At 26.9% G+C, this 13,074-nt stretch overlaps 1 protein-coding gene across 3 annotated transcripts in view; it reads left to right on the top strand.

Moving 5' to 3' along the window:
• Positions 1-13,074, top strand: part of LOC121117626 (uncharacterized) — a 121,052-nt gene that overhangs the window by 99,848 nt on the left and 8,130 nt on the right. For all 3 annotated transcript variants that reach the window (XM_071888289.1, XM_071888291.1, XM_071888286.1), the window contains one exon: positions 10,203-10,429. In XM_071888289.1, the coding sequence (XP_071744390.1) occupies positions 10,262-10,429 (168 nt within the window). In that variant the 5' untranslated portion in view covers positions 10,203-10,261. The remainder of the gene's footprint in view (positions 1-10,202; positions 10,430-13,074) is intronic.

The raw sequence follows: 13,074 nt of genomic DNA, 5'->3' as shown, positions 1-13,074 counted from the left end.
CGAATGTAATTAATATTTTCATACTTTAATTCAATTATTAATTAACCACAATGACAAATAATAATGAATGTGCAAACTAGCTTAATATTCATCGTCTCAAGATGGTGCAGAGATAAAAGTTTTATTGCTAGTAAGCTAACAAATATGGAATCAATAGTCATACCCTAATAGCTGATAAGGAAGGAGAAAATTAGCCAAGTATTTAAAGCTGCGAGATGGAACATAAATTCGAAGTCATAGTAAACAAACAAATAAGTAAATAATGATCCCACCCTATTCTCATGAATTTGTCTGAACAAATAGGTATACTGATTCAAGATACTGAAAGTCTATACTAAATTGAAAGATAATAAGATGGGCTCAAATAAGGTATTCTATCAAATGAGTCTATTTCAGTTTTCTATTGATAACTTTTCACATTTTTATAACTTATAAAATTTACTTAAATAAAGCCTATTCTATAAATTACATCATATCTATTTAAGTGATTCTATGTTTTTTGGTACAACATATACATTAAAAATGTTACAGGGAAAAATTGAAGTATCTTAAAACTAAAAAGAAATCTTTCATAGTTTCAAGTGCTATAAAGATGTTTTTCCATTTAATTAGATTTACCAAAAAAATCATTTTGCCTAACGTGGGGTCAACCCCAACTATTTTAAATAAAATATAATTAATTTATTCATATTGCAAAATTGATAAAAGTAATTTGTTTTTAATGGACGTGTACATGAATGAGTCAGCTTAAGAAAAATTAATACACCTGTTTGATCCCACTCTACCCTACTTTATTATAATCTATGTGAAAATGATGTCTTGTAATAGAGATAGTTTAAGATTTAAAACGTTTAACAAGGATGAAAAAGGGATAAACTGGATAGAACGGAATGAAATCGACTTTAAATCCCAATTAAAGACCGATATAACCTAAGTATTTGAACTGTGAAGAAATCTTGTGAGTAATGACTGTTTAATTTTCATTAAAAAATTAAGAAAATTATTTTTCTTAAATTTTTAAAATAGAAAAACATCCTTATAGCTCCTGAAACTATATTAATTTTCCTTCTAATTTTAGGATACTTCAATTTTTAGACTCATAACCGGTAAATATCCATAGAACTTAACTAGAAAGATTATTTCACCTATATAAAGCTTGATTGATAGTATTATTATGTCATATCCGAGGCATAATATTTTGCCTCCTGACTCAGGATGATTATTGCTGTAAATAGAACTACATTTATATATTTATATGTAACGGTTACAGCATCTTTTATTTGTAATCATATAATTTATACATACAAGTAAATTACATGATTACATAAGAATAAACATACTTTGTTTATTCCAATACAGTTACAAGGCCGTTGTGTTGTTTTGTAAAGCAGACAACAAATAAAGTTATAACCAAGAGCCTTTTGGCTTCTTTGCTGGGAACACCGAAATCAACGAGTCTCTCATGTCTTTAGATAGACTGCAATAACTTACTGGTTGTGATTTCGTTGACAACTATTATGTGTTTGTTGCTATTTGCTAGTAAAATTGTAATAAACACATGATTACTTTATTTGATCAGGAAAAGGTGTCCAGGAATATATGTAGGAGTAAATAGGCCACCCTAGACCTCCGTATGGTTTTATATTATTGTTGCAGAAAGAAAGATTTTTGGATAATTTATCCTTCTAAAGAGTAACGGAGTGTTAGGGTTGAAGGAGAGGGATGGGTGTTCATGCTTTACTTTGATTAATATAGTTTCAGAGGTGCCAAATTATATGTATCGATACAAAGAATCAATTGACTAAAAAAATCAAGAATTGATTTTTTTTTTTGAACTTCAAAAAAAAAAAAATATAAATAAAATGACTCTATTTTTAAAAATAGGCAATTGTAATTCTTAGCATAGTGGTACTAAAATGTCCACATGACATTGATTCTACACAAACTTGATCACAAATTTGAAAGTTAAATAATTTTTTTATACCATTATCCCGAATTTACATTTACATACTGTTAAATTAATAAAAATAGATAAATATTTGAGCCGTTAATTTTTTTTTTTTTTTCAAATTCTTAAGTTTTAAGACAATTTGATTAAGTTATTTAAACTTTCCAAAAAAAATTGACAGTTTTTAATTGTATTAATTAATACAAACCATTTAAAAAAAAGTAAAACTATATTTTAAGATTTTAAGATCAAAACTGGCAATCAAATGAATCCTTACTTATAGTGAAATAAGTATAAAAAAATTGAAATAAGATAAGGTTATAAGGCTATAAAATTAATAATAATTGAGATATGTTTTCTTTTTGTAGAAACTCATAATTGAAATGAACTAATTTTAAATAAACTTTTTGGAAGAAGGTTTAAACAACAAATAAATTTTTTCACTTTCTAAGGCTTTAGGTAATTGCGAAATTTTTTCCCATGAAGAATAGTAATAAATAATGATGCTCCATGATTCATTCTGTTATTTCCTAACACCATATATAATGTCCCATAAAACTTATTCATGGGAGTAAATAATTCCGGGAATTGATTGGATTTAAATGTTGGGATACATAGTTAAAGCATCTAGTAATTACATCATATTTTTATCCATACAGAACAATATTTTGTGTAATGTCATTTTTTTTAAAGTTAAGATTTATATTCTCCGAATTTGAATATTATTTAGTATTTACTTGATAGCTAATAATATGATATAAATATTGTCTTAATTTAAAAAAAATATACAACAAAATGGAGGTCTTGTATCGCCCACTTGGTAAAAACCACATTTATTACTATTATTAAAGCCATAGAACACGAAAATGATCTTCAAGATTAAAAACTCTGGGAAATTATGTATTTAAAGCCTTTTTGAAACAATCACTTTTTTATTGTATAATTTTGATTCATAGCCATATTTCAAAATTAAATAATTGTATAGATGAAAATTAAAGATAATAAAAATAGATAAAAACATTCCAGCATTCGAAAGATAAAATATCTTAGTAATTATTCCTGAATACAGTTCCTACAAAATGGGTCTTTTTTGGCTAGTGGGATTACGTGATATAGGGTCTAATGACGTAATGGTACTGCATGCAATCCGGTAGTTCACTAAATTTCTATAGAAACAGGTACCTGCAGATCCAATACGTAATAAAAAAACAATGAATACGTTATTGAAATACAAATATATATTTTGGTACAGTTAAAATACTATAGTTAATATAATTAATTTAATATATTAACATTTATATGTTTAAGACTCATGTCTAATTAATTAAACTTGTCAATGATACGATTTAATTTATACTGTTCAACACATTATGTTGTAGATTGACCACGTTCATCATATTTTTGCAACTTTTAAAGAAATAAATATGTTAACAAAGAAATAAGTAGTGGTTGTGTTTTGAATAACACCAATGGTAATATATTGAAATAAGGTTCCTTATAAAAAGACTGACCTAATTCTATAAGGGAAATATAATCATAATATTAAATTAAAGTAAAGTAACAAAAAGGATAGAGGAATGAACATTCAGGTTAATATGGCATTATACACGTAAGTTATGACATATTAATGCAATCACGCAGATAAATGTTTCCCTTAAAGTCTGGAGATGAAAAAACGTTATATCAGATTTATTAATTTTCCTAAAATCAAAATAATTTTTTTTATCAAAAAATCCAGAAAATGCTTCAAGAAGTGAAAGTAAAAACAATTATACACAAGTATCTTTGTTGATTAATTCATAGCAGTACTGATTTCTTTTAGGCATTTTCTTTTCTTAAATACTTATTGTCACGTGAGTCTTAACTTTAGAAAAGTATTTGAGTTTTTATATATCAAAATAGGAAAATTTAGAAAACATATTACGTTAGCCAGTATTTTTTTATATAAAATTAACTATTATTCACAAAAAAAATATTTTTTGTCCAAAGGAAGAAATATAACATTTACAGATTAAAATATAAGTAGAGAGGGCTTAAAATCAAATTTCTAGGATATGCAATTACAAATAATTATGACGTGGCGTTCAAGGAGATGCATTTTCATATAAAGAGCGTTGTTTAAAAATTGAACACAGAGTTGTTATAAATTACAATTCATCAATTTTGTAGCATTTTCAATTGATTTCTAAGTAATTTCATGGTTTCATTAATAACTTCAAATATGTTCCTCTGTCCAAGTTAATAATGACAAACAGACTTTGAAAATCAGTTTCCATCATGGCATTGGGTACAGTGACCTCAACTGGCAAACTATCATCCCTTTCTACACTTCAAATGAGATTGAGATTAAAAAGAATGTCTACTTTGACTTCCTGAAGACTTATATACTAGCACGGAGTTATTTTCGGGTATCCCAATATACTTTCAACAGAATGGAGGACCCGCCCACATTATCGAAATTGTTGAATTGTGAGTTATGTCAAATTTTGACTATTTTTGTAATCTTTCATTGTCTAATTACAACCCCGGGCTTTGTCTTTGTATGGAGGAGAAGAAGGCTAATGGTGCTCTAAAAGTTAGCTTCAGAGGTTTTTTTAGGATGATGTTTCCCAAGAAACTGTGTGTGCTAGTTCCTCTAGTTCTTATAAGATACTTAAGTTTGTAGTTTGTACCAATGGAGGAAATATTGTTAAATTTTTGAAGTTTTATTTGTATCTTATGGACAATAAATCATATTTTACCGACTTTTTGTACATTTTATTACAGAGAATGTTACTGTGTCTTACTTTTTAACCTTCTTTGCTGATAGGAATTACATAATATTATTGTAAATGTATGTCAAATTTTATCCAATGTTTAAAATAGTACTTTGTATTAAGAGTAACGTTCGTAAAAGAGAAGTGCTGTTTAACATCCAAAAAATACAAGTATGTTGCCTCTTAAATGTAAATTAACAGCAATTCGGGGAAAAAATGGAATACCAAAAAATATTTCAAATATTGAAAAGTAAGGAAATGCTATAAAAAACTAAAATCTCTACAATAAAAATAGGAAAAACAAGTGGTATTAATTTTCTACTTGTCACAAACTAATTGGTCATATTGGTCCATTGTTCTCGGAGGTCAGGTTGCTTGATACTTTTTGAGGGACTAAAGTAGAAAAGAGACTCGCGTCAATTATAATAAATCTCTTGTAATTAGGGTCGGGTTTTATCCTATGATTTTTTAAAGAAAAATGTTCATAGGTTCAATGTAAATAGCGATCAAAAGATGAGTATTTTGTATAAAAGTCTTCCGATTTTAAATATATATTTATGTATGTACTCTACCCTGCCTCAATAAATTAACAATGGATATATAATCATGTATGTAGGTATAAATACCTTTAAGTATAATTAATAGCTTTCCCCGCAAATGCATTTAATTAATACTTTTAAAGCGGTCGTTATGGCTTTCATTATTTTTTTTTTCCATTTTTTTTTTTTTTTTTTTTTTTTTGCAGCAGAGTACGGATTCCCTTTTATTCATTTTTGCATCTATGCATAAACATGAATAATTAAATTAATGTCATATGATTTTTAAGATATTTAATGATGATTTTTATATGATAAATGCATCCTCGTTTTTCTCCCAAGTTTGGTTGCACATGTCTCTCATAACTCTTTCATACACTTGTTGATGAATTATTTGGAAAAATAACTTTTTTCTGGATGAAAGTCATTTTATCTATTACACAATATGTTGCATTGGCAACAGGATGTTTGCAAATTTACGATAGCATAACCATATATATACACACTCAGTGATGTAAATTACTTGTATTTTGGCTATCTGAAAACAGTAGTCATAGTTTAAACTCTTACTGTCGGAAAAATACACATGATTTTCATTACTGTACATATATAGAAGACTGGTACATTTCTAACTTTTTTTTTTGAAATGTAGAGCTTTCGTGGCCTTAAAATATGTATTTGGGTAAAAAACAGTCACTAAAAATTTTTAAAGGTAGCCCAACTGCCTTAAAGTTTTGAAAATTGACCTTCGTTTATATCTTCTTATCACAAGCAGATATGATTAAATTTATTTTACGACTTTAAAAAAAATCTTTTACTTTGTCCTTTCATTACTTTCTTTGATTTTAAACAAAATAAGATTGAAAGATATTTTTTTAATTATAATATCAGAAGGACTCTGATCTTTCATTAAAGGTGTTTGTATTAGCTCCTTTTGTTTGATTAAGTCGCCGAATTTCTTTAAAAAACTTCTAAAATAAATTTTTTACATAATCTTCTATTATTCTGATTTTTATTATTATTATTTTTTTGCCAAAATTTAATATCCTTAATAATGAAGTGAGTGTTGTTAATATTGAAATAATTTCCAGCAAACTTTTCTACTTTATGAACTTTTTTAAATCTGGAATCTCTTTCTATGGTTCTGGGCTACTTGTGATAATATAATTTTGAATTTGCTGAATCTCTATTTTCAAAAATAAAATAAAAATAATAATAACAGAAATTCAGGATCTTGTCGAGGAGAATATATAAAATCAAGATCTATGAACCCACCTCTTATATATATTTTCACAATGAAAATTGAAATTATACGAATTCCTCTTCTTTCATTAGGAGTGAGCTCGAATTAATCTCAATAAATATAAAACTTGAAATTGTACAGTGCCTTACTCATCCAACGAGAACGGTGTATATTTCCTATTGAAATAAAGTGTTTATCTCGAGGAAGATTATCCCCAAGAAAAATGATAGCTCTCTATAATCAATTCTTACTTGATCCCATGGAAGTTTTATCATAACAAAGTCTTTTATGTTATCCTTCATATCAGAAAGGAGTTTAAAATCATTGGACATAACTGAATTAAAGCCTGTTTTGTAGCTCTTTGCCAACTCCTTCTGAAACATTTTAAAAACTTGAATATCAATTCTAGATGAGGGACCCATATAAATGCAGCAAATATTTGCTAAAACCAATTCATATACGTAATGTCAAAAGGTGAGTATAGAAAATTTCTTTCCAATTTTGACTCAACCATTGTACATACACCATTGATCTGACCATTGTTAATAGTCATCCCAATCATGTAGGAGCTGGTAGATAGTTTTTGCCCTCCGTATCAATTATCTGCTGATGTTGAATTCTTTAACGTTGATGCCAAAACTTTTAAAAGTTGATGGAAGTAAAATATTTGCATTATTAGATTTATTTTCTCTGTCTATTGATCCAGCCAATTCAGAGCTTAAATTACTTATTATTCTTTTGTTTTTTTATGTGTAATCCACTGTATAATCAATATTCATTTTTGGAATAGCATTTATCTTCTGCGCCTATATACACTCAAGGTTTTTTTCTCTCTGTGCCAAAATAATTTCTTCTGGATTTTTGATTAAATGAGTGCATCTTTATGTGTAAATCTTTTAGTTTACTCTCAAAGGCATTTATATCTGATTGATGAGTCTTAGATGTTGGATTTTTATGCTTTTTAAGCTATTATCACTCACAGTAAAGCTTTTCTAGTTTTATAATGACATGATGGTTAGAACAAACAGTAATTCCAGTGTTATCTCTAAAAAAATATAACATTCAAAATGGAAGCATTATCAATTATGATTTTTTTCAATGTTACATGATAATAGATATAATGCTTTCTTGATGATAACTTTGCACCAATTATTTTGGTTTCTTGGTATTCAAGTAACCAGAATTGTTGGGGTTGACTCCTTGTCGATTCTGTCATTACTTCAGTGTTTTTTCTTTAAATTTAACTATTATAAATATGTTAAGACGTAATCTAACAAATAAAAAAAAGAAATAGTTGCATGAATAAAATATGCAAAACTACTTTTACAATGAATACCATAGTTATATTTTAATAATTTAATATCAATCTTAAATGAAGGATATATGTCCCTCTTTTAATACTGTCAAGTTTTATTTTACAATATTTCCTGTTTGAGTAAAAAAAGAAAAATCTGTGCACTGTGAGTAATAGGTTAAGAAATATCCTTCCATTTAATTTTGAATGAAATCAATGAAATTAATTTAAGAACAAAATAATATGAATATTTTTTTAAATAATTTACTTATATATAAAAAGTTATTGAATAGATTAATATCTGCTTGCGGTGGGAAGATAATGAAAGAAGAAGACTAAAGTTTAGAAAAATAACAATTTTCAAAAATAAATAAAATACTAGCAAATAATTATATGTTAATGAATAATGGAAATATTACTCAATAGTGGCTAGTATATTTAATTTATTATAAATAATTTATAACTACCTCAAGAAATGTATTTTGACTTTAATTAAAAAATACAATTATGGAGATTAAATCAATTCAAACTGGACTATTTACAATCTTCAACGACTTGGAGGAATGAGGGAGGGCTAGAAATTCAATATCAAAGACATTTTACTCTATTTGGACTTCACAATATAGTTATAAGTGCTTCTGTCATCTCTACTAACTAAATTTATAAATTATTATTTTTCAAGATCAAATATCATAATAGATAGAGTAGTGTTGCTTACTATCCCAATGCTAAAAAGGTATTAGAGATCTGACATATTTAAAATGAAAATATACAAATTGATACTAGAAATGTCATTTGTAGCACCATTATGTCAAAAAAAAGTTTACACACCGATAAAGAAGTATTCAAAATTCTGAAAATATCTTCCTGTGCTTAAAAAAAAAATTCTGTTATAAAAAAAGACAATAATAAAAAAATAAATTATTATTTTACAAAAGGCCTTCAAATTTATGAACTGGCGCTTCCTCACCCCCACAATCTAAAACAAAAATATCGTGGATGCACCTGTTAGGGCATGTGAATTGGCCTTTACTTTTAGTCGAATGTTGGGAGTACCTTTTAAAGGTAACTTATCTGACTGTAGTGGGCTTAATCCCTTTTTTAGGGCCCGACGATGCATGATAACATCCCAAATTTCGGTGTATAAATGGGGGGCTGAGGGGCCATTACTGTTGTTCATTTAGGGAGGGATGTCTCGGGCGGGAAATTTCTGAAGAGTAAATGTTGCAACACCTGAAAAAAGAAATCATAAAATATATGAAACCATCCATTTTTGGCCCTCTAACATCTCAATATTTATATCAGAATACAGGTTTTGCGCAATGACAGCACACAGTATGAATGGGGGTTAATGGGGCTCCTTACTGTAGTTTATGTAGAGGTGTTGGGGGTAAATATCTAAGAAGGGACCATTTTTAGAGTGAAATGGCGTAGAAACAGTTTTTCATTTTATGAGATGTAATATTTTCCGTTTTGTCTGTCAACATTTTGACTGACTACCTTTTATTCGATCAAGATACAATCACTTTAATTAACTGCTATTAGTTAAAGCTACAATTTTAATATGATTTTTTTTTTTTTTACAAGAATTGTAACTGTAGATCCTAAATATATTAATTCGAATGAGCCCCAGAATACTAATAATATACTCATTAGTCATTTTCATTATAAAAGACTTAGGATACCAATCCTTGTATCATATTTATTACAATTGTTGCTACAAATGCTTAATTTACGTAAAATCATTCATCTCATTTGTTGATTGCAATTTGTATAGTCTGTTTGTACTTGTTAAAAATTATATTTATACGAGGTATACAATAATAGATATAACTTATTTGGTTCATAAGTTAGATTATAATTTTGTTCATATATATCATTTGAGTATTGCTATAGTACCCCACTTATTTCTTTAGTAAATAAAGTCAGTAAAATTGAATAAAACAGATTGAATTAGTGAGTAATGAAGTATACATATAACTATAAGAATAATACCTGGTACCTATCTTTTTTTTTTTTCATTCATTCATTCGAAACAATAAACTTTACTATCAATAAATTATTATTAAAAGTAAAACTTTTTTCCTCGGAAGTTTCTATAAAATTCATTTGCAATCGAAAGAAATATACCTTTATGATTCACTGTAAATTGCAGTAAATTGATGATTTATATTAGCTATTTGTTACATGACTAAATAAAAAATTAATAGACTCCAGATTCCTAACTTAATTAGACATAAACGTTTATTCAGAAAAATAAAAATGATTGATTTGAGTGTTCTAGATGCTCATAGTATTGTTATATAGGCTCATCATCGTTGTAAAAATGAAAGCAAGGGCATTACAAGTCATCATTCAATAACTTTATAAACAGACTACCCATTTCAAAAATATTATATTCATTTTTTTATTACTATTATTGTAGCAAGAAAGAAAGGAAAAACTACTCAACCACATCAAAACTATCAAACCGCAAAGTACAATATGATTAAAATACATTGTAACGCTCTCAAGAACCTTGTTAATAATTATATATGCGATCGGAATGTTTTCTATATTTTACTGGTACCTGGGCTCTTTGGCTTTTTTTTCCCATTCTACTGGCTCGTACTACTTCCCATAATATGGTCCGAATATAGACGATGGAATAAGGTAATGTTTTTGTACATAATACTTGTCATTATATCAGTTAATTTTACTTGTACTTTTGATTCAAATAGATCTCTAGGCATTGAGTATTTCCATTTTTTTTTTTTTTTTGAGTATTTATTCAATTTTTTTATTTGTGCTATATTGCTTATGCAGCTGTAGTGTTGACGTCTTATGGGGGCAACCATAAACTACGTGATTACTTTGAGAATTAAAATTTTCTTTTTAGAGGAAAAAAATGATATTTTTCAGTAAAACAGGAATCTTCTTTTATTCTGTACAATTGTTTCTCAATTGTACATAAAAGTACAGTTCCTTGAAAAATTTCACTAGTGATGATTATGACACTTAAAACAAGAATCTATGAAAAGTAAAAAAAGAAATCAAATGAAATTGTTATTTGATTGATATTTTCCATCAATGAATTTAAAGATACACAAATATGTTAGTGAGAAATGGTGAGCACTGTAGCAAGAAAAATCCATATGATACTCAAAAGAACAATGATTCTCAAATAGCATTTTCCATCAAACTCCAAGAAGACTTTGAATATGATAAAAAAGTTGAGTAGTCAAAATATAAAAATTAGTTAAACTCAATTACATTATCAAAAGTTTGACATGTACATTCGAACAGTTTCAAAAAAACACTCTTTTGTTCCAGTTTAACTTTTGTTTTAGTGGATTGGAAATGAAAAATCAAATATTGAATTTCACTAACATTGATTTTTTAGGCCATAAAGTTTTATTTTTAAGGATTGTAAGTGGATTTCTACAATTAAGTTTTGATTAACAATTTTCTAATATTATGGGTATTGAAATTTTTTGAAAAGAATAGAAAAAAATATTCATACTGTTTTTTTGGATCCCTCATCCAACAAGCATTTATTTTATCAATAATAATCAAGCCTTTTTATTTTTGTTTTTTTAAATTTTTGAACGTAAATTTTTTGTAAGAATAGAACATTTATATCATTACTGTTCATTGTGTACATGTGAGTATCTTTCTTTTTATAAACTTTCTATATAAATTAACATAGGTGGAAAACCAGAGTGTAATACTAATAATTGGGGATGTGAATATTGGCTGAATTTTTGGTGAGTGTAAAAACTACGCTTGAGAATATGTTATAAAGAACATGGCAACTTTTTGAAACGATATATTTGCTGACAGTAATCACTTTAAATTATAATGCCCATTGCTTGCTTACCTATATCTTATAATTTTCAAAAAAGGAACTAATAATTAATAAGAATAGGTATGTTTTTCTTTTACCGGAGAGGGAGTAAAAGACGTACAAAAACTGCTTCTGGTTCTTTCAGAAGATCCTTTTAAAGTGTTTAAAAAATGGGGTGAGGTTGACATAAAATGACACAGTTTCAGAGGTGGTTATAAAAAAACTACGTTGGTACGAATGGGATAAAGAGGTGGTAAAAAAAATTAGCACAAAAAGACAACACAGTTTATGAATACCTTATTTATTCTTTGGAAACATATAAACGAATTTGTGTAGTTGGGAAATGAACTCAACGAATCAAACTAGTCATAAAATGCTTTGTTTTTTTTTCACCTATTTAAATTATTAAATTTTAAAACAGAGCAAAAACAGCACTTTTTGATTTTATTTAATTGTTATAAATCCCTTCGTTTGGTTATATTTTGATTTATTTTAAAAGGACAAAAAATATTTTTTAAAGTTTGAGAATATACATTATCTTATGTATAAAGCTTATTTTATAAATAAGTATGGACTTACTTATTTGAAGTATTAAGACAAATGATGCAAACTTCATAAATTAAGATTGATAAAACTAAACAAAATTTTAAAAATATATTTCTCATAGCAGTAAAAATTATTCAAAAAGGGTATAAATGTCGACGTACCTTTTTATCAAGTATTAACAAATAATGATAATGCAGAAAATGTATCTTCTTGTAAATATCAATAGTCACAGGATATTTAAAATGTTAAGAATTTTGATTATGTAAGCTATGAAGTAGTCAATTGGTACACCCCTAGTGTAAATTTAAAAACACTGAGAGATAACATATTTGGATTGTCATTGCCTTTGACAAAAAAAATAACATTAATTATTTGAATATTAGAAATATAGATTTTGTGATTTAATGAAGTGTTATAAGAATTTAAAGAGAGTTAAAAATTGAGCTATAATAAAAAAGGCCATAAATACAAGTTGACAATGGACGTGTGTTGTGTCTACTCCATCAATTATTGAATTAGCTTGCGTCGTTAATTTTTTGATTTGAAATTTAAATTTTTTTAAATTTGAGGTCGACATATTTTTTATTTTTGTGCATTTTCAATCACCGAACCTCAAGGAATAGTTATAACTCATAAAAAATTTGAAATCAATGCGTAATATAACTTTTCTTAGTATTTTCAAATAACATATTAAATTGGCAATGGTTATTTAATTGTTTTAAATCTTTATTTAATTTTCTAATGTAACAACTTCAATTTACTAAAGTTGACACAACAGTCCAATTTACAGTCAAAAATACATTTTTTTAGTATTATAATTTATTTCATATAGATATATACATATTAAAGTGACTTTTGGGATTCTCCTTGTTCAGTTAGGTAAAAAAAACTTGTGTAACCAATATATCATATAAATACATTTTGA

Source organism: Lepeophtheirus salmonis, chromosome 1 (genome assembly GCF_016086655.4).
Source record: "Lepeophtheirus salmonis chromosome 1, UVic_Lsal_1.4, whole genome shotgun sequence".
NCBI lineage: Eukaryota > Metazoa > Arthropoda > Copepoda > Siphonostomatoida > Caligidae > Lepeophtheirus > Lepeophtheirus salmonis.
Note: the sequence above shows the minus strand (reverse complement) of the source record. Positions and strands in the feature narration are given on the sequence as shown.